This window comes from Zootoca vivipara, chromosome 3 (genome assembly GCF_963506605.1).
Source record: "Zootoca vivipara chromosome 3, rZooViv1.1, whole genome shotgun sequence".
In the NCBI taxonomy this organism is placed as follows: domain Eukaryota; kingdom Metazoa; phylum Chordata; class Lepidosauria; order Squamata; family Lacertidae; genus Zootoca; species Zootoca vivipara.
In genome coordinates, this window is record NC_083278.1 from 117,247,274 (window position 1) to 117,269,048 (window position 21,775).

A 21,775-nucleotide genomic window follows, 5' to 3' on the forward strand; every position below is an offset into this window, starting at 1 on the left:
TAGGAACCCAGGAGTTTAGGGGAGCCCTGGCTCTCTCCCAAACATATAACAGTATTAAACATGTATTTGGACATCGCAGAGAGTGGTGTACCTTGTTTTTGTATATACAAGGTTTTTATTTGTGCTGTTAGGGGTGTTGGGGAGGGGGGAATACCTCTGGTAGGGGGGACACATTGTGCTCCTTTGGGGTAGTTTGTTAGGGTTGACCTACGTCCGGGAATTGGGTGTTTTCGCTAAATCAGGTGTTTTCGCTAAATTGGCAAAATGCCTGGGAAAAGCTCAACAACTCACTTTTGGGAATATGGCAGCCCTATAGTTTGCTCACTGGAAGGACAGATCCTGAAGCTGAGGCTCCAATACTTTGGCCACCTTATGAGAAGAGAAGACTCCCTGGAAAAGACCCTGATGTTGGGAAAGATGGAGGGCACTAGGAGAAGGGGACGACAGAGGACGAGATGGTTGGACGGTGTTCTCGAAGCTACCAACATGAGTCTGACCAAACTGCGGGAGGCAATGGAAGACAGGAGTGCCTGGCGTGCTCTGGTCCATGGGATCATGAAGAGTCGGACACAGCTAAACGACTAAACAACAACAACAACAATAGTTGTCCAACTATGTTCACTACTCTGCACTGAAGGCCTGGAAAAGGTCTGGGAACCACGGATCTAACTCATTATTCTCTGTACCAGGGGGTTCTTAACCTGTGGTCCATGGGCCCCCAGGATTCCATGCATGGGTTTCAGGGGGTCCTTGAAGGAAATCTTTCCCCAGGGCATTAAAATAAATTGCGTTCAACGTTTGTGTGTGCATGCGGTTTGTGCACACTTTTTTTTTCCTGCGGAGGGGCTCTGTAGCCTCCGTCACATTCTCAAAGGGGTCTGTGACCCCAGAAAGGTTAAGAGCCACTGGTCTGCCCTGACTGGCAGCAGATCTATTGGGTTCGAAACATGGTGTCTCTTGTCCCAGATATCGGTCATTGGACCTGGGACTTTCCATATACAAAGCAGGTGCTGTTCTCATGAGACCCATTCCAAAGGCATTAGGTGGCACCGTTCTCTCGTGGCTGGGCTTGGCTCCTCCTCCTGGTGGTAATGTGGGCCGGCTGTTCTGGTTCCTCCATTCCTCAGAAAGGCATGTTGAAGCTGGTGTTTGCCACTAAGTGGCAGCATATGCTCAGCTCTGCGGTTTACCGTTCCTTTTGCTTGTGATTAAGAACAGGCCAGGCTAGACCAGCCAGATGCCTTCAAAACACACACACACACACACACACACACACACACACACACACACACACACACACACCAAGCCCAAGATGCACATAGGAAACTTATAAGTTTGTGCAGGAGTCACTGTTTGTGGGTGGCATCCAGTTGCATACTGCCAAACACAGCTTGCAGAGTTCAGATTGGATCTGGGCTTTTGCACAAGGAGCCTGCTTTCCCCAAAGCTTTTTGTGGAAAGGAAAGTGCGCTAGAAAGAGTAAGATAACAATTGCTTGGCGTGAAGCCTTGTGATCACGTACAATCATAGAATTGTAGGGCTGGAAGGGACCCCAGGAGTCAAAAGTGCAAACAAACCGGGGCACCAGAGTGGCAAAGGATCAGATGTGGTGTGTTTTCCAGGAAGTAACACAGCAAGAAATGTACCCATCTCATTTTTAGGGGTCCATCTCTTCTCATGGCGCAAAGCTATCCCACTCCACAAACGTCTAAAGAGCCTATTGCACAGAATACAGTAGTGATAAGTGAATGTTTGGTTAGCAGCACAGCATAAATGAAGGCTGCACATTCTGGTTTAGGGAACAACTCGCTTTTGTATGGCAAATTTGGGCTCCAGGCTCATTGCCCCCTCGGCCTCTTGCTTTTGCACCAGGAGGAGAAGGCAAGCACCCCTGAAATGAGCTTCTGCTCTTTGGAGCTCCACTTCTGACAGAGCATCCTTTTTTCTTTTTAATTTTGCTCCAGAACCTCCCCCACAAAAGCCTGCTCTTTAAAGCTGAATCGGAGCAAACAGCAGTCCGAGAAAAACTCTTTCTGCCATGAAGGAAGTCCAGGTGTATTTTGTCTGGATACAGCCACAGGAGACACGCTTTCAGCAGGATGCCCATAGCACTGCGTCTTGATTTGCCAAGGCCCCAGAGGTGTCGCCTTATCCTTCAACTTTTTAAAAATTTCTTTCATTCCTTCTTCTGCAGACGAGACTGGAAGACCGGCTGAGCCCAGCTGAGAAGACCCTTGAAGATGGAGAGTTGCACAACAGTAAGTGGGCAGTATGGGAGGGGATATCTCCATGCTTGAAATGTGCCGTTTATAAGAGTGACATGTTAGCAAGTTGTCTTTCTGCAATAGATTCCAAGGGAATCCCTTATATCAAGTAAAGCAATACAGTGGAACCTTGGTTCTCGAACTTAATCCATTCCGGAAGTCTTTCAACTCCTGAAACGTTCGGAAACCAAGGCTTGGCTTCCGATTGGCGCAGGCACCCTAGAAACAATAGTTGACAGCCACATTGGACGTTCGGCTTCCAAAAAAAAACATTCAAAAACCGGAACACTTACTTCCAGGTTTTTGGCATTTGGGAAATGATTTGTTTGTCAACTAAGCCATTCAAGAAGAACCAAGGTTCCACTGTATTCAGCAATCTATTAGAATATAATACACATCAAACTGTAAAATTAAATATCTGCAAATAATAAATAAACAGTTTGCACTTAGCAATTACAACAATTACTAAACTGTAATCAATAAAAATAATGCCAAGTCACAATGCATAAAAACCACAAAACCATGTGACAGGATCAAACTGAGAAACAAGGATACACAAATTATATATCCCTGAATTCCTCTTTTCTCTCCTGGCTGCTTCTACTGTTCTCAAAGTCATGGTCTGGGAAAGGATCCTAGGGCTGGATGTTGGGGCAAGACAGGTGGGGAAAGCCTCTCTCATCCTCAGGAGTGTGAGAAAGTGTTTTTCCCTACACACCTTTGGCCGGGAACTCAGGGCAGCCAGCAGCAAAGGGGAAAGCTCTCTTTCCTGTTGGAACAATAGCCTCCCATCTGCAAATCGCTGGAGGCCTTGCAGGCAAACGGTGCGCCTGCCTCTGCACACATATGCGCTTCCCTTCCAGTCCTGGAGTCGGTGTCCGAGGCAGCGGCTTCTCAGCTTTCGGAAAGTGAAAGCTCTTTGGGCTCTGCCCCCAGACTCGTTGGCTTCACCTACGGTTACGGGGAGAAAACAAAGGGCTCTGCTTCAATGCTCCCAATAGCTCAGATAATATTCTTTGCTGCGTACTGACAGCAAACGCGCCAGGGTGTTCCATATCACAAGTCTCGATGGCAGAGGGCAGATTTCCCCACAGATTTGCTCCATTTATAGAGCCTAATAAGGGCACCTCCTGTTTAAACCCGACAAAGATAATGTTTGCTGAACCTGAGCTATCTCAGGTTCTACCTGAGAAAGATTGTTTTCTGCTGCTCCAGAGAAGCAGACACGGAGCAATGGACTCAAACTTCAAGAAAGAAGATTCCACCTAAACATTAGGAAGAACTTCCTGACAGTAAGAGCTGTTCGGCAGTGGAATTTGCTACCAAGGAGTGTGGTGGAGTCTCCTTCTTTGGAGGTCTTTAAGAAGAGGCTTGACAGGCATATGTCAAGAATGCTTTGGTGGTGTTTCCTGCTTGGCAGGGGGTTGGACTGGATGGCCCTTGTGGTCTCTTCCAACTCTGTGATTCTATGATTCTAATTTAAACTCACTGTAGACTCTTTTAGGTTAACTTTGCTAAACCTGAGCTGCTGCGCCGCCTTCTGCTTTGATCAGGCAGCTCAGGTTTTGCAAGACGTCATTGTTTCAGCAAGGCTACAGTTTTCAGCAGACTTACTTGTCCAATGCAACTCGCCGGGACTCTCTGAGTAAACATGCAAAGGGGCCGTATTGTAAGAGGCCAAGGGTTTATTGCCACTTTCTCTTGTCCCGCTGCTCAAAAGTGTGCAATCGGAGCAAATGGCAATCCAGGTTTTCTCTGTATTGATGTTTGCTCTGATTTATCACTGAAGAGCAGGTTTTCCCTGGGAACAGGAAGAGGGCAAGGGGGAAACCACTCGTGCCCTAATTTGGACAGTGGTTTGCTTTGACTTAGCATAGGATTAGTCAAATGTGTCACTTCTGGTTTCTCTCATAGTTCCAGTCTTCATTTCTTCACATTTCCATATCAGTTCACTTTAAAAAAAAAAAAAAACCTCATGAAAACTACTAGCATTTTAGTGTGCATTTCTCCAAAATTCCCCAAAGCAATTTCCTGCAGTATAGGGTCTTTACCCGGGGGGGGGGGGTGCAAGGAGTGTGAGACACCCAGGCACCGAATTCTGGGGGGTGCCAAATGTATACCTACTGTATACCAGTCCCTCTCGATCGGCGGCAGTGAAAAGCAATGGAGCAAAAGTCCCTCTCCCTCCATCTCTCTGTTACTCTGCAGCGTCAAATATTCCCGACGAGTCAGGAAACAAAAGCTGTTTTTCCTGCTGCGTCGGTGTTGCAGGTGAGCGATTCCCCCCCACAAAGCTCAACACCTTTTTTGAGTTCGCCCCCCCCAAAGGCCAACAACTTTGGCTTCACCCCCTCCCAAGAAAAGCTCAATAAAAGTTAATTTGGGGGCGGCTAAACTAAATTTGGGGGCTCTGGGTGGGTGGATCTTTGCACCCCAGCAGCGCATATGTTAAAGATGGCCCTGCTGCAGTATAGTACATCTGTGTATATTATTTTCACCAACATGGGCCTTTCAGTGTACACTTTACCCCTGGATATGCAGTTCTTGGCGCTCTGGGTTAAACCACAGAGCCTAGGGCTTGCCGATCAGAAGGTTGGCGGTTCAAATCCCCGCGGCGGGGTGAACTCCCGTTGCTCGGTCCCTGCTCCTGCCAACCTAGCAGTTCGAAAGCATGTCAAAGTGCAAGTAGATAAATAGGTATCGCTCTGGCGGGAAGGTAAACAGTGTTTCCGTGCACTGCTCTGGTTCACCAGAAGCGGCTTAGTCATGCTGGCCACATGACCCGGAAGCTGTCTGCGGACAGACACCGGCTCCCTCGGCCTATAGAGCAAGATGAGTGCTGCAACCCCAGAGTCGTCCGCGACTGGACCTAACAGTCAGGGGTCCCTTTACCTTTTATACATCACTTAGCGAGAGAGCTGCATTGTAAGATTCAGAGAACTGCGCTTTTCGAAGGGCGCCTGTGTTTTTGGTCTGCTTTTTATTTTGGAAATAGCAAATCGGGTTGGTTCACTTTTAAGTGAGAACAGAACCCAATTCCCTCCACCCCACATCCCTAACCTAGCAAGTCCCTTCAGCAAAGCTCTTCTGCTAAATGCCCCTTCACACACCTATTTTTGTTTCGTCAATTTCTTATCCTGCCTTCTAAAGTGAACGTTATTTCTTCCAAGGTGGCAAGCATGTTTTATTAAAAAAACCAAGGCCAAATTAAATGCAGAAGAACGGCAGAAACAAAAAGAACTGTAAAGGTCACGAGAACAATAAAAACAGCAATAAACCCATAAAACACTGAAAGCAGCCGGCAAATGAAAGCACCCAGCCTTTGAAAGCCACAGCCAAATAAATCTGTTTCCATGTGGTGCCTGAAATTTGTAGGGGGGGGGTCATGTGCAAGGGGAGCGTTTTTTTTTTTTTTAAGCAGAGAGCCAGCACTGAGCGTTTTTTTAAGCAGAGAGCCAGCACTGAGAAAGCCCCACTTCTCTGTCCCCACTTGGAGATGGGAGGCAGGGAACCCTAAGAACGACTGCCTCGGATGACCTTAATGCCTGGAGCATCTCAGGCGGAAGCAAGCAATTCTTGGCTGCTTCCAGACCTGCTCACGCCAAACTTGCACAGGGGTTAAATGGTGTCACCATTGCAAGCTAGCGGCTGTGATCTAGCACTTTCCAGCACCATTTTCCATCGCTGTTCTTACCGGACTTCTTGCGCTTCGGAAAGTGGCACAGAGTGACTGCGCTACCTTGGAAGCGGGGGACCTCTCCTTCCTTGGAGGTTTTGAAGCAGAGGTTTGTTGGGGCGGGGCACCTGCCAGGGATGCTTTAGCTGTGATTCCTGCATTGCACAGGGGTGGTCTAGAGGACCCTCAGAGGTCTACTGTTCTACGATCCGACAAAAGTTTGGGACAGCAGCCACGTTTTGTGTGAGTCGAGAGTCCGCCTGGAGGCAGCCAGAGCGTGGCAGCATCTCTTGAGAGACGCCTCAATAAGGGAAGACCGTCAGCTGAGCAGGGCGTCAGTCGTGCTTAGATCACATCAAGGGAGGCTTCCGCTTGTATTCAGTGTTAATCCTGCACAGAACAGACCCACTGGAGCCAATGGACATGTCTAACTCAAATCCATTAATTCCCAGAGGTCTGTTCTAACGGAAATGGACAGCTCTCTATGTCGACAGGGTGGCTGCAGATCTGTGTGTGTCCATCTCACTGTCTCTGACCACCGGCAGCTCCTTGGGAACATAGGCAGAGCCCTGCTGGATCTGGCGGATGGCACACAGTGGCCAGCCATAGTTTAACTACGTATGTCAGGGGTGTCCAAACTTTTTTCAAAGAGGGCCAGGTTTGATGAAGTGAACATGTATGAGGGCCAACCAAAGAGTTGTTGACTTTTTTTAGGATTGGGATTTTACCCCAAAGTTGTTGAGATTTTCTTAGGATAAAAGTTGTTGAGCTTTTTTTTTTAACCCCCTCCCAAAGTTGTTAGCCTTTTTTTAGGATTGAAGTTGTTTAGCTTTTTTTTTTGTGTGTGTGTGTCGCTTGGCACAGCAGCGTCTCCCACATGTTGCTGCCGAATCTCCTGTTGGCATTGCTCACGACCACATGTTACCTCCTGATGTCATAAGCCTTGCAAAGTGGTTTCCTGAGCGCGACCACTGTGATGGCGTGAGGAGCAGGAGATCCTTGCAGGAAGATGGATCCACACCAAGGGTGCGCCAGAAAGCGGCTGGCAAGTGTGGCACCCTCTTCTCTCGCTGGAGGCGAGTCAGAAACTTGCCCCAAAGAGCCATTGTGGGAGTCAAGAAACCAGGGAGGTGCGTGGAATCAGTTCTTGGGAGGCGATGAGAGATAAGATAGCGAGAGGGGAGTATCAAAACAACATCTCCTGCCAGCTGAGGGAGGCAGGTAGATCCTGGCTGGGAGCTTGTTTAATTCTGACACATTTATTGATTGGTTTTATTCCATCCACCCATCAGTCAATCGGTCAACTGACTTTTTTATGTGTGTCTCAAGGCAGTTTGCAGACACGCCATAAAAACAGTTAATAAAGTTTTTGAAACCATGCAAAAAAGGAAAGGAAAGAAAGGGTTTTTTTAAGCAATGCAAGATGAATATATAAGGCAAGAGACCTTTCCATCCAAGCTTGTCTCAAGAAAAATGCCTTCAGTTGTTTGCAAAAAGGACAGATTGTGGGCACCCATCGTTTCTCACCAGGGATGGTTTGCCACATAGCAGGGGCAACCACACAGAAAGCCCTGCTCAGAGTTGCTGTGGAGCGGGATTCTGATATTTTAGGGACTGGCAGGGGTGTGGGGGTGTGACTATCCTGCAGAACACTATTATTATTATTATTATTATTATTATTATTATTATTATTATTACCTCACCCATCTGGCTGGGTTTCCCCAGCCACTCTGGGTAGCTCCCAACAGATTAAAAACACAATAAAACATCAAACATTAAAAACTTCCCTAAACAGGGCTGCGTTCAGATGTCTTCTAAATGTCAGGCATCTGATGGGAGGTGTTCCACAGGGCGGGCACCACTACTGAGAAAGCCCTCTTTCTGGTTCCCTGTAACCTCACTTCTCACAGTGAGGGAACTGCCAGAAGGCCCTTGGCGCTGGACATCAGCGTCCGGGCAGAACAATGGGGGTGGAGATGCTCCTTCAGGTCTACTGGGCTGAGGCCGTTTAGGGCTTTAAAGGTCAGCACCAACACTTTGGATTGTGCTTGGAAACGTACTGGGAGCCAATGTAGATCTTTCAGGACCGGTTTTATATGGTCTTGGGGGCCACTCCCAGTCCCCAGTCTAGTCTAGCTGCCGCATTCTGCCGCATTAGTTGTAGTTTCCAGATCACCTTCCAAGGTAGCCCCACGTAGAGCGCATTGCAGTAGTCCAAGCAGGAGAGAACCAGAGCATGCACCACTCTGGCAAGATAGGGTCTCACTTCCCATAAACTCCCCAGATCAATTAATAATTTGGGGAAATAAAAAGGGGCCGTATTTCAATGAGGGTGGTGTTGTGCGAACAACATACAAAACTTGGAAGGCTAGGCAGGGCCAAGTCCACAGTAAACTTCCATGTGGAAGTATCTTACACATTATTTGGAAGTGAGTCCTACTGATTTCATGGAACGGCGGCCAGAACTACATCACTTCCCATTTCCCAGACCTTTTAATTCCTCCCTGAACCTGCTGCTTGGGTGCAGCTGCCAAATCCCCCCCCAAATAGTTAAAGGCCATCTCTGCCAGTAGATCCTAATTCAGGGCATGTTATAGATTGGGATGTTGGGTAATGATGACTCTGTGAAGTTCTAGAGCTGGCCCACGTTTACAACAAAGCCTTCAACCCACCCCTGTAATCATAGAGCTGGAAGGGACCCCTGGGGTCATCTAGTCCAACCCCCTGTGATGCAGGAATCTCAGGTAAAGCATCCCTGACAGATGGCCACCCGACCTCTGCTTTAAAACCACCAAGGAAGGAGAGCTCGCCGCTTTCCGAGGTGGGCGGAAAATTCTTCCGAATGTTTAGTGTCGGAATCTCCTTTCTTGCCATTTGAACCCACCGGCTTGGGTCCTCCACACCAGAGCAGCAGAAAGCTGTCTTGCTCCGCCTCCCACGGGACGGGACAGCCCTTTCGATATTTGAAAGTGGCTCTCGTCCCGCTTCACAGGCCACTCTGCAGGATCCACGTTATGTGGCTCCAGGGAGACGCTCAGGCAAGCACACTGCCCCCCCTCCCCAAGTTAACGACCCTTTTGTATGTGAATCTGAGTGCTGCGGTGGGCTTCCCCCTCTTGGAGGGTCTCTCCGGCATATAAGTCCCGAGATGCCTCTGCCTGCCGTGAGCGTAAGGCGATTGGAATCTATTTAACGTGGATTATCCGCCAGATGGAGATGGTGGCTTTGAGGGGACATCTGTGTGATTCCGGCTAGGCTGGGGCCAGGGGCGAGAAGGCGGCAGCCTGCCCCAACCTGGTGCCCTCCAGATGTTCTGGACAGTTGTGCTGGCAGGGGGCGGTGGTGGGAGCTGTAGCCCCACACATCGGAGGGTGCCAGGTTGGGGAAGACTGGGCTATGCATTGGGAGGAGATTTCCCTGGAACAGAAAAGGGGCTTTACTTTCAACTCCCCACCCTCCCACAGTCCAGCTTTCAGACCTTTTTGATCTTTATCCCTGAGTTCACCGAGAGCAAAGAGAACAATCCCTTTAACTCCCCGGCAGCCGTTTTTAATTCTCAGGGCAGAAAGCCTGAGGCACAGACCTCATTGTAGGTGGAGGGTGGCAGGGCAGAGTTTCATTCAGATTTTGTTTCAGACGCGTCAGAGACCCTGTAGCGTGGTTAGCCGTGCTCATAGAATGGGAGAGTTGGAAGGGGACCCTGATGATCATCTAGTCCAACCCCCTGCAATGCAGGAATGTGCAGCCGTCCCATAGGGGGACTGAACCTGCAACCATGGTGTTAATAGCACAAACTGACCCTGCAGCCTTTCGGGTTGGTAGCTTTGGCACTGCTCTGTGGAAGAAGAGTTGTGCGATGCCCGATCCTGCTTGCGGCAGGGGCGAACGAAGGCGTTGTGACACCCGGGGTGGGGCGTCGCTATGTACGACTCATGCGGCGTATGTTGCGACGCCGCACATGCGCTGTACATTGCGGTTTGACGCCAGCACCAGGACCCTCTGCTCGCGGCTGCAGCCGCAAACGGAGGATAATCTACATGCAGCTGCGGCGGCATGATGGCTGCTCACGCCGCCACGATCCCCTGTGGGCTGCCTTCTTGTCACCCCTGCAGACATGGCACCTAGGGTGCACCGTCCCCCGTTGTGACACCACTGGCTCACGGTTCCTGCATTGCTGGGGGTTGGGCTGGATGACCCTCAGGGTCCCTTCCAACTCTGCAGTTCTGTGATTCTATGAATTTCTTTTGAGCCCCACGTGCTTCTCTACTGGAGGTCTGTGGGGCGGGGCTGGCTCAGTTCACAACTAAAGGGGAACTTCCCTGTCCGCACTTTCCGAAACTACACGCAAACCGCAAAAACGCAAGCGCCCCTTCAGAATTCATGCTTCTCTGGATTTTGCAGGCCTGCTCTCCAGCTAAGCAACGGGGATGAAAATTGCACATATACTACAGCCGTATGCGTAGAAATGCATATACTAGTGAAAGTAGAATGCAAAAGAGCATTGCCTAAGGGGAAACCACTTTGCAAAAATGTGTGTTGTAAGCAAAATTGCATGCGAGTAGCTATGTATTCACATAAATTCGTACTAAATTGCTAATGATTTTTTAATGGAATTGTTTTTGTAAAACTTTGTTGGATATCTATGAGTTCCAGTGTTATGGCAGAAGGAGAAAAACTGTTCTCTCCCTTCTCTCTCTATGCCACACACAATTCTGCAAACTCGTCTCTCACCCACCTTTTCCCTAAATGATGATGATAATGATGATGATGATGATTTATTTCTACCCCGCCCATCTGGCTGGGTTTCCCCAGCCACTCTGGGTGACTTTCAACAGAATATTAAAAAAAGAATAAAACATCAAACATTGAAAACTTCCCTAAACAGGGCTGCCTTCAGAAGTCTTCTAAAAGTCAGATACAGTGGTGCCTCGCTAGACGAATTTAATTTGTTCCACGGGTCTTTTCTTATAACGAAAAATTCGTCTAGCGAATCCCATAGGAATGAATTGAATTTTTTTTGGAATTTTTTTTTTTGCCCATAGGAACGCATTAATTGAATTTCAATGCATTCCTATGGGAAACCGCGATTCGCTAGATGAATTTTTTCATAAAATGAATTCATCTAGCGAGGCAACCTGCGCTCGAAAAATCCTTTCGTTAAGCGGAAATTTCGTTAAGCAGGGCATTCGTTAAGCGAGGCACCACTGTAGTTGTTTATTTCCTTGACATCTGCTGGGAGGGCATTCCACGGGGCGGGCGCCACCACCGAGAAGGTCCTCTGCCTGGTTCCCTGTAACCTCACATATCGCAGGGAGGGAACTGACAGAAGTCCCTCGGAGCTGGACCTCAGTGTCTGGGCTGAACGGTGGGGTGGAGACGCTCCTTCAGGTATACTAAATGTGCCTTCTGTCCACCTAGCCTGGTATATTTCCACATTGTTTGACAGCAGATCTTACAGAGGTCTGGCCCAGCCTTGCCTAGAGATGCTGGGGATTTGAACTCTGGATGTCCTGAATGCGAAACACCCACCCCTTCGCCTACCCAGCTGCAGGAGCCTGGCACGGCTGTTCTGTAGAAACAGTTAATGCTCCGCTCCAGCGCTGACCACATTTCTTCCTTTGCTGCTCCTGCTTCCCCCAGAGACGGGGGAATCTTCCAGCAGTAATTCAACACCAAACTGCTGTTGGCTGAGTGCAAGGCTGGAGCTGTGGGGGGGAGACATGAGCAGCGCCTTTTCCAGCCAGAGGGAGCACACACTCCTTGCAACATGGACAAATCCCCTGAGCAGGCAGAGAGTGGGCATGGGAGACGCCTTGGCTCCTGAGCCTGGGGGGTGCTCTCCTGTGCGACGCAGGCATGGGACATGTTTGTGTGCTTGTGTGGCTCCCTGCACCCAGAGAGCCAGGCTTGGTGAGTTATTACGGTTTGCTGGTGAGCAGCTCTTTGCTGAGAATGAGCCAGGGCATTTGGAGAGTTGAGAAGGCAGCGTTGAGTTGTGGGCAGCCGGCCCTGGATAGAGCTGTGGCGGCCGAGAGTGTGTGTTTCTGGGCATTGACATGGCTTCCCTTCCCTGGCTGCAGAGCAAAAAGAAAAATTCGAGAGTAGTGGACGCTTAACACTTTAATCCTGGGGAACAGAACAACAAAAACCCCTTTGCAAGGACAGTTGAGCCATTATTTGTTAATTGCATTCACAGAAGCATAGGATCATAGAGTGCAATGCACAAATCTCAACTTTAGCTTCAATGACAGACAGATGGCCATCTAACTTCTGTTTAAAGTCCACTGTTGACTAGCTCTTACAGTGGAGAGTCCTGCTTGAAACAGTGAAGGGTTGCTGCCAGCCAGGGCAGGAAATACTAAGTTAGATGGAGCAATGGTCTCAGGATAGACAGCTTCCTAGGTTCCCAGGCCCAACTTCACTGCATTTGGCGTTACGAACCCACCTGAAACATGCTCTTTGCAGGAGCAAAAGCAGGGCGGAAGCAGAGATGTTTCCTTCCAGGTGGTCTTACTGCTGGGAACCTGTCACCCTTTGGGGGAGGGATTCACTGGCATGTCCAGAAAATTCAGGCCGCATGATTCTAGTTTGTTTTGAGCTCTGCCACCGCAAACTCCGCCGTCCACAGGAGATCAGACTTCTCACAAAAAGGATAAGGCACTTGCTTTGACCCGAAGTCATTAAACTTGCCCACAAACAAACCAGAGCGGGCGTGCATTCAATAGCCAGGCAACTAATCTCCCTACCAACAAATCAGGGCGAATGCTCTGTGGCAGAATAGCGGAGCCAGAATAACATGTGTTTGCGGAAGTCAGTACGAGGCAGAAAAATCCCCTTCTTTGCATGGAAACCTCAGAGTCCTTGCTCCTTCCTTCCTTCCGTCCTAAACAGGACATCCCTGTTCTGTTTATGTTGTGAACAGGCTTGGTTAGGAGTCAGGCATCCCTTTTTAGTTCCTCTTAAAAAAAATATTATTAGGGATAGTATCAAATCAGCGCTAGTGAATGAGCCTCCAGTTCAACAACAAATGTTCGCTGTTTTTGTGTTGACTATATGCTATATATTCCCAGTACATTTCTGGGCACAATTCAAAGTGTTGGTGCTGACCTTTAAAGCCCTAAACGGCCTCGGTCCAGTATACCTGAAGGAGCGTCTACATCTGAAGGCAGCCCTGTTTAGGGAAGCTTTTAATGTTTAACAGACCATTGTATTTTAATATTTTGTTGGAAGCCAACCAGAGTGGCTGAGGAGGCCCAGCCAGATGGGCAGGGAATGAATGAATGAATGAATGAATAAATAAATAAATAAATAAATGGTGATTGGACCTAATAGGTATCTAAAGCCATTTGTACATAACAAAATATGTATTTTATCAAAGTAATTGATATAGAAATGAGCAAACCAGTGATATTTTAGGGAGCAGGCTAGCAGGCCGGGCCCATGACCTGCATCATAGGAGCTGACACAACACAAAACACTGTTGCTGTATGTAGGTTTTATTTTATGTTATATTTTGGAAATGTACATCCAGGTTTTTTTCCCCTTTAATTTTTTGGGGGGGTCCCCAAGTGAGTGGAGCCCGAAGCTGTATAGCTGGTTTAGCTTATACATAAATCCGGCACTGGTATGTACATACACAAACACATCACAAGACTACAGCCTCCTCTGATATTTAGAAAGTTGATGGAATTTTTCAGTTTCTTGCTATTTTAACTCTTCGAAAGACTTACATTATTGTTGCTAACTTTCTTATTGATTTTTTAAAATCTTTTTGTAAACCGCTTTGAGGTTTTGTTTTTTTAGCAACCAAGTGGCGTATAAATCTTATGGAATAAATAGAGATAAATGGAGCCAAACCATTTGAGCCCCACGGGGCTTCCATCTCTAGGACCCTCCCTGGTCAGAGCATTCCACAGACGGGGGGCCACTGCAGAGAAGGCCCTGTTCTCGTGTTGCCACTTTCTGGACCTCTCACGGTGGGGGGGGGGGGACACAAAGAAGGCCTGAGATGATGATTGCAGGGTCCAGATCAATTCATGCAGTCGTTCATTATGATGATGATTAATTGAATTTACATCCTACCTTTCCAATTCATGCAGTCATTCATTATGATGATGATTAATTGAATTTACATCCTACCTTTTCCTCCAAAGGAGCTTAAGGTGGCCTATATTTAGTCCCCACCACAACCCTGTAAGGTGGGCTGAGAGAGGCAGTGTGACCAGCCCAAGGTCACCCAGTGAGCTTCATCACCATTCGACCCCTGGCTTCCCAGACCCTGCTCTAACACTCTAACCACACTGGCACATGTGATGTGGGAGCCAGTTTTGTTATTTGAAGCAGCCACGAGGCCCTCTGAATCAGAGCAGCACCAAGGCGAGGATGAAGAGGTCAACCCTTACACCCACCCCCACCTTGCAAAACTGGTGTTTGCTCCATTGGGGGGGGTTAGGGTGGGGAGGGAAACGCAGGCAGAGCCCTTAAAGCCTCTCTGGTCCAAGGCCAACCCACTAGACTGCGCTCAGTTATTTTATCTTCCGCAGAACGAACCTGCTGGGCAAGTTCTCTCTGCCAGACCCAGCAATTGACAGCTTCTGCAGACAGCGTTGGAACCTGTTCCGTGGCTTTAAACGCTTAACCAAAGGAACAAACTTATTACAAGTGTTGGCGCTCGGCCAAACGATTGCCGAGGTGTTGGGGAGAACAGATTCTCTGCAAAAACAGGAGAGGAAAGGAAAGCCTGGATTCTGTTCCCCTACACACACACACACGCACACGCACACACACACACACGTGTGTCTTGTGAAGCGTGCAAATTCCCTGACAGAGAAACAAATGGGTGGCATGGCAAGTTGAGCCTAGGTGGGGCCCTTCATCAGAGATACTTACCGAACCAGTGTTTGCTTTGCAGAAAACCCAAACTGTAACCGCAGGATCAAAGGCTTTGATGCTGTTCATGGTGGTAGGTGGGAAAGGGCCATGTCGAGGCTTTGCAAAAATGCCCGCTTGATCCTCTGTCCGCCCAGCTTCCCCTCGCACACCTGCAGGGCCATGCCCTTCCTCTGTCCCTCATCTTTCCGAGGCAGTGGTCCTTGCAGCATGATTTACCAGAGCACATCACTGCCTGCAATGCCCCGGTGCTCTTTTCCCCAAATTCCTTCACGTGTTCGTGAGTGATTGTGCGTGCAAAACCAATTTTATTGCAGAAAACTATTATCAATCTGAAAGGGGAGAGTCACTCAGTCATAGACCCTAACTCAGTGGTAGAGCAGGTGCTTTGCATGCAGAAGGTCCCAGCTCCAATTCCTGGAATCTCCAGGTTAGGGCTGGCAAATGTCCCCTGCCTGAAAACTTAAAAGAGCTGCTGCCAGTCAGTGTAGACAATACTGAGCTAGATGGGCTCAATGGTGTGACTCAGTATTACTGTTCATGGAGAGATAGAAAATGGGTATAACTAAGGTGCACACTGGGAATCAGGGACGCAGAATAATAATAATAATAATAATAATAATAATAATAATAATAATAATAATTATTATTATTATTTATACCCCGCCCAACTGGCTGGGTTTCCCCAACCACTCTGGGCAGCTCCCAGCAAAATATTAAAATATTAAAATACAATAATTTATCAAATATTAAAAGCTTCCCTAAACAGGGCTGCCTTCAGAAGCATTAGGTCTTTCTCTACATTTTCTGCCTGAGTTGTGCTTCAAACATTCATGCAAGTGAAGAACTGGACACTGATAAGTAACTTCAACATCATCCTTCAGGGACACTTCCCCCCACCCAGTTGCCACTTAAAATATATTTATTTGCTCATGTCTATGGCACAGAGGTGCAGTGGAGTTTTTTAGCCATTAATTTCTTGAAGAGGCCTCTTACCTGTCCTATAGGGGGTTGCAAGTGGGGTGTGTGTGTGAATCTGTCCAGTTAAGTTCCATTTCTCACTTTTCCAGCCCTAAACTTGGTTCTCTACAGTTCCACATCACTTGCACATTTCCATTCTTGTTAAAAAGTGTGAAAATTCATCGGCATTTTAGTGTGAACCTCTCCTAATACTGCATATAGTACAGCTTTGTGTGCAAATTCGCCTCTATTTTTTCTTTTCTTGCAAAACATTTCTGTGTTTCGGCTGGAGTATTGATCTGGAAAGTGTGGATGATTTGCCTTTAAATGCGAATCGAGTCAAATTTCTTTCCATCCCTAGTTATCCAATAAAATGATTCATAAGCAAACCAAAGAATGTACCATCAGACAACAAAGCTGGCCCCAACGGGGAGGGGAGGGGAGGAGAATCGCACAATTTTTAACCGTCCAAAAGCCAGTGCATCTTCGGCAAAGGATGGAAACTGTATAATGAGGATGGCTGATGCAACTCTATGGAGAGGAAGTTCCACATTTTGGAAGCTGCTATGGTTTAAATAGTTTTAACAGACCAATCCTGCTGCTTTGTGCTTGCCGTCTTAGGCTGGCTGCATTTATTTACTTGTTGTTATTTGCCTTGGGAGCCTCCTTGAAGAGGGGTAGGGTACCATAATAATAATAATAATATTCATGACAATAACATCAATTAATAATAACATCCCTTCCCTCGACGTATCCTTCAATATTGGGGATCCTGGAATCAATGGCAGAGCAACATGTTGCAGCCCCCCGGAGTGGAGAACAGGCGGAGCTGTGGCTGGCGTGCACCCCAGGGGTGTCACCCATCGCCCGTGGGGGCGTGGTGCGCACCCCGGGGGTGTGATGCGTCACCTGTGGGGGCGTGGTGCACACCCCGGGGCACGGTGTGCGGCACGGCGCGGGGGCACGGAGCGCGTCCCGGTGGGAGGCCATGATGGCACCCTTTCCCCAAATGGTACCCAATGCAGTGCGCTCCCCCCACCCTCCCCTCCACACACCAGTGCCTGGAATGTGCACCAGTAAATGCCTCTGGCCTGTTGCACATGTTGGGGTTTAAATTTCCAGTTTGCCATGATCCCTACTGCATTAGCTTTCTTCTTGCTACAGGTACCCTGTTTCCCCTATTTTAAGACGTAGTCATAAAATAAGCCATAGCAGGATTTTAAAGCATTCAAGGAATATAAGCCATACCCCAAAAATAAGACATAGTGATAGGCGAAGCAGCAATGCCGACCGCAGCAGGAGGAGGAGGAGGAAAAAAATAAGCCATAGTGGTGTGTTTTTTTATATATAGGAAAAATAATATAAGATGGTGTCTTCTTTTCAGAGAAACACGGGTAGGTAGCAGTGTTGGTCTGCTGTAGTCGAAACAAAATTAAAAAAATCCATAATTCCATCCAGTAGCACCTTAGAGACCAACTAAGTTTGTCATTGGTATGAGCTTTCGTGTGCATGCACACTTCTTCAGATACACTGAAACAGAAGTCACCAGACCCTTATATATAGTGAGAGGGTGGGGAGGGGTATTACTCAGAAGGGTAGTGGGAATGGGTGATTGGCTGATAGGTGTGGTAAACCTGTGGATGACTGTTAACGACTGCAATTGGTCTTACAGGAAAAAGCAAAGGCGAGATGGCTAAAAATCATGTATAATGAGATAAGAATCCAATGTCTCTATTCAGACCAGGTCTCTCCGTGGTTTTAAGTTTGGTAATAAGTTGCAATTCAGCAACTTCTCTTTCCAGTCTATTTCTAATTTTTTTTTGTAATAAGACAGCTACTTTGACATCTTGTATAGAATGTCCTGGGAGATTGAAGTGTTCTCCTACTGGTTTCTCTGTCTTGTGATTCCTGATGTCAGATTTATGTCCATTTATCCTTTGGCGTAGGGTTTGGCCTGTTTGTCCAATATAGAGAGCTGAAGGGCACTGTTGGCATTTGAGGGCATACAGAATGTTAGAAGATGAGCAATTAAATAGTCCTGAGATGGTATGTTGGATGTTGTTGCTGTGAGCTTATTATTGAAGGGAACATTTGTTGATGATGTGCATTTATTTAAAAAAACGAGTTATATTCTCCCCCCCCAAAAAAGGCACTCAAAGCAACATGTAATTAAAATGCATATCATTATCTGCAGGTAGCTCTTTGCCCAGTCATCAGGTGGAGAGGCAAACGAATGGTTTTCCTGCAGACTTCGAGCACAGAAATGCCAGCTCCCCAAAAGAAATACGCACAGTTAGCCCAAACCACCAAACTCTGGAGAAGGCCAGAAAGTCGGATCCGCACCACCTAGGAGCCTCGGGACCATCAGGAGCATCCTGCCCAAAAGCAACTTCCCCGAGCTCGCTGCAGTTCAGGAAACTCCCGATGACCCCGAAGGAGGCCCGTGTATCTGGAGCGGAGCCCCTGAATGGGAGCATCGACAACCAAGTTTACGAAAGCATCGAGGATGGAAAAAGGGCATTATATACCAGGGACCGGTGGGAGGGAAGGGAGGGCTCTGGCTTGCCAATCATTAGCAGCGCAGGTTGTGCTGCAACCCCGGGGGACCCGCTTGCAGGATCCGCCGAATTGCGCAGGAGGGACACGGGGAGTATAGGGTCCAGTGGGGTGCCAATACAGCCACCTACAGCCTTGCAGGGCAGTGAGTCCCTGGGCCAGGTGCCGGGACCAACACCCGAGGGAGGGGCTCCCATCCAGACCAGCTATGACATGGAGAAAAGGCTGAGCGCCATGTATGCCAAAGTGTGCAAGAGGCCCAGGCCAGCGCAGGAGTGGCAGCCAGCAGACCACCGCAAGCCCCCCGAACAGGAAGAGGAGGAGCCTCCCCCCATCCCAGAGAAGCGCTTTGAGGACATCTACGAGACCTTGAACCTCGATGCCGAGATGCAGGTAGGCTGCCTTGTGGGATCAGGCCCCATTACACCCAAGGGGGCGCCTTCAAGGCTCCCTTGCATGTGTGAATAGGTCCTTGTAGGTAATATGGCCGCACACATCATCATCCATGAGTCATATCCAATGTGATAATAATAATAATAATAGTAATAATAATAATACCCCGCCCAATCTGGCTGGGTTTCCCCAGCCACTCTGGTGGTCTTTCATATACGTGCATGTTCATTTGGAAGGAATGACATAAACCCTCAGGCTTTGCTTTCCTCGTTCCCCTTCTTTCTCTCTTTCCACAGGGAGGCGACACGCCGGGTGCCATCGCGCCACTGGAAGTATGAACCGAGGTCGGGGTGAGGGAAGAGCAGAGGCAAGACGCTGGAAAAGACTGGAGACACACATGCCCCCCCCCCCCCCGGAGCTGTCAAGGCTCCTTCTAGGCCTCTCGGACGGAGGGCAGGCGGAAAGCCTTTGGGGACCCAGAAAGCATTTCAGGATTTGGGTTCTCCTCTGCCCCAGTAAACATTTTCTACAGGACTTGGCAGGTGGAGGGCTTTGGGTGGTGGTGGTGTTCTGTTGTAGGGTGCTGGGGGGTGGGGTGTCCGTGGGTCTTCCAAGAGCCGCACAGGAGCTTGTTGTCATGTGGAACAACAGACTCGGGCTCAAAACAAGCACAGCCGCATCCTTTTTATTTATAGCCTGCGTTTTCCACAAGCACGTCGGCGATTGCAATTGTTTATAATAAAAGTTTTTAATATCGCTGGAGCACAACACTAATAATAATGATGGTGGTGGTGCAACGATTAAAAGTTAATTCTGCATTTATTTATTATTTATTTCATAAAATTTGTGCACCGCCTGATTGTAAAAACAAGCAAACAAAAAAACCCTCTAAGCAGTTTACAAAGAGAATAAACCAATAAAATTATCAGTTGGAAACCGCAGAAGCAGCTCTTTTTTAAAAAAGAAGGTTTTAGGGGGGGGGGCTTTCCATTCCCATACTTTTATGTTAAGCTGCCTGAAGAAGCGCCAAGCGTGTTGCTGTGCCCGCTTGGCAAAAGGTATGTCCATTCCAGTCTTGGCGGCAAACTCCCCGGATGGTCTCAGGGAATTGCTTTCCCAGCCTCAGTTCTCATCTGCAAAATGGGCACGACAGAAGCCCTGCTGCATGGAGCTTTCTTGAGGATGTGTGAACCAAGGTGTGGCTTGAATTCAAAGGGGCTTTTGCGCAAGGACTCCTCAGTCCATGATGCCCCACTTTTAGATAGACAGACAGACAGACAGACAGACAGACAGACAGACAGACAGACAGACAGACAGACACTGCATTTGCAAATATTTGGTAAGTTATTCACAGATAATCTTATCGAGCTGCCTGAAGCTTGTGCATTAAGATGAGAGGTGTGTTATTACTCTTAACATTTTGGATTGCAAACTTGTCCTTTGGTCATTTTATAAAAAATGATTATTCATGCTGTTTTCAGCAGCCAGACGCACTCTAGGAAGAAAATACGAATGCGTATGCACCCAACGCGTGACCCTGCCCCCAACACGGGACTATCAATGAGGCCATTGTCTTCTGCCCCAGTTCTCTTCTCCCCTCCACCCCAAACACTTTCCCTCAGCGCTGCTCTATCTGCCTTGTAAAATGACAAAGGGACGTTATGTTGGGGCACTGCTAGAACTGGAAACAATGGCAGGCCATTCAGAATTCGGGATCTGGGGCAGCCCAGTTGTTGTGGTCCTTGCTTGGCAGAGAGGACTGGCAGCTCCTGAGCATGGGATGTAAGAACGTAAGAAGAGGCTGATGGATCAGTCCTGGTCAGCATGGGAGTCGTGCTCCTGAATAACTAGGGGGCACCGGGATGGAGAAGCCTGCTTTATTGTGACCTGCAAAGGCAGCTGTGGTGTCTGGATATTGCCTGGAATAAGGGGCACCTTTGCTCACAGTTCAGCAGCCCCTCATAGAATTGTAGAGTTGGAAGGGACCCTGAGGATCATCTAGGCCAACCCCCTGCAATGCAGAAATATGCATCTGTCCCATACGGGGATCGAACCTGCAACCTTGGTGTTATCAGCGTCACATTCTAATCAACAAAGAGAGACGTTCAGAGCTTTGCCGTGCTGCCTAGTAGCCATCGCTAGCCCTCTCCTCCCCCATGAATTTGTCTAATCCTCTTTTAAAGCCAACCAAGTTGGTGGCTGTCACTGCCTCCTGTCCTGTGGCAGTGAGTTCCGCAGTGTGTGTGCTGCAAGAAGAAGGGCTTTCTTTAATCTGTCCTGAATCTTCAGCGTCAGTGGATGTCTGCAAGTTCTAGTGTTATGAGGGAGCATGAGCAGAAGTCTGCAGAAGCACAGGACATATTTTTGAGGGGGAACTCTCCCTCCTCTGAAAAAGAGCCCGGTGGGGACTGAATATGCTCTGACTGCTGGGTGCTGAGGGGTGGTGGGTGGGAAGGGAATGGAGTATCTTAGGAGCAGAGGGATCTGGCTGGCTGGCACCCTGAACGGGACCACTCAGCAAGGCAACCTTCACTTTGCTTGTTTTTCTGTTGCATTTTATAATGTTTTATTGACAAGTCTAGGAAATGTTACTTGAAATGTGGGTAAGGAATCTAATACCCATAGTTGGAGTAGTGGTAGTAGGTAGAAATGTCATTAAATAAAATTATTATTATTTGCGTGCATATCCCACGTTTCTTCCAAGGAGCTCAAAGGGGCAGGCATAGTTCTCCTCCTCCTCCTCTCTTCACAACAACTCTGGGAGGTAGGTTAAGCAGAGAGGCAGTGACGGCCCAAACTCACCCAGGGAGCTTCATGGCTGAACGGGAATTCGAACCCTGCTCTGCCAAGTCACAGTCCAGCACTCTAACCACGACACCACAAGGGGAGGCTCTTCGAAGGCAGTTTACTACTCTAAATACATAATCATAGGATCATATAATTGTAGAGTTGGGAGTCCAAGGGTCAACTGGTCCACCCTTGCAATGCAGGAATCCCAACTAAAGCATCCGATCTAAACGAAAGCAATTACTTTGCT

General features: G+C 48.2%; 1 protein-coding gene across 1 annotated transcript in view; it reads left to right on the forward strand.

Moving 5' to 3' along the window:
* The window catches only part of LOC118082660 (uncharacterized), a 38,623-nt gene extending 17,440 nt beyond the window's left edge, over nt 1–21,183 (forward strand). Inside the window, exons 5-7 of the mRNA XM_035110471.2 lie at nt 2,195–2,258; nt 17,984–18,738; nt 19,035–21,183. Coding sequence (XP_034966362.1) covers nt 2,195–2,258; nt 17,984–18,738; nt 19,035–19,076 — 861 coding nt within the window. The 3' untranslated portion in view covers nt 19,077–21,183. The remainder of the gene's footprint in view (nt 1–2,194; nt 2,259–17,983; nt 18,739–19,034) is intronic.
* Nucleotides 21,184–21,775: the final 592 nt, after the last annotated feature.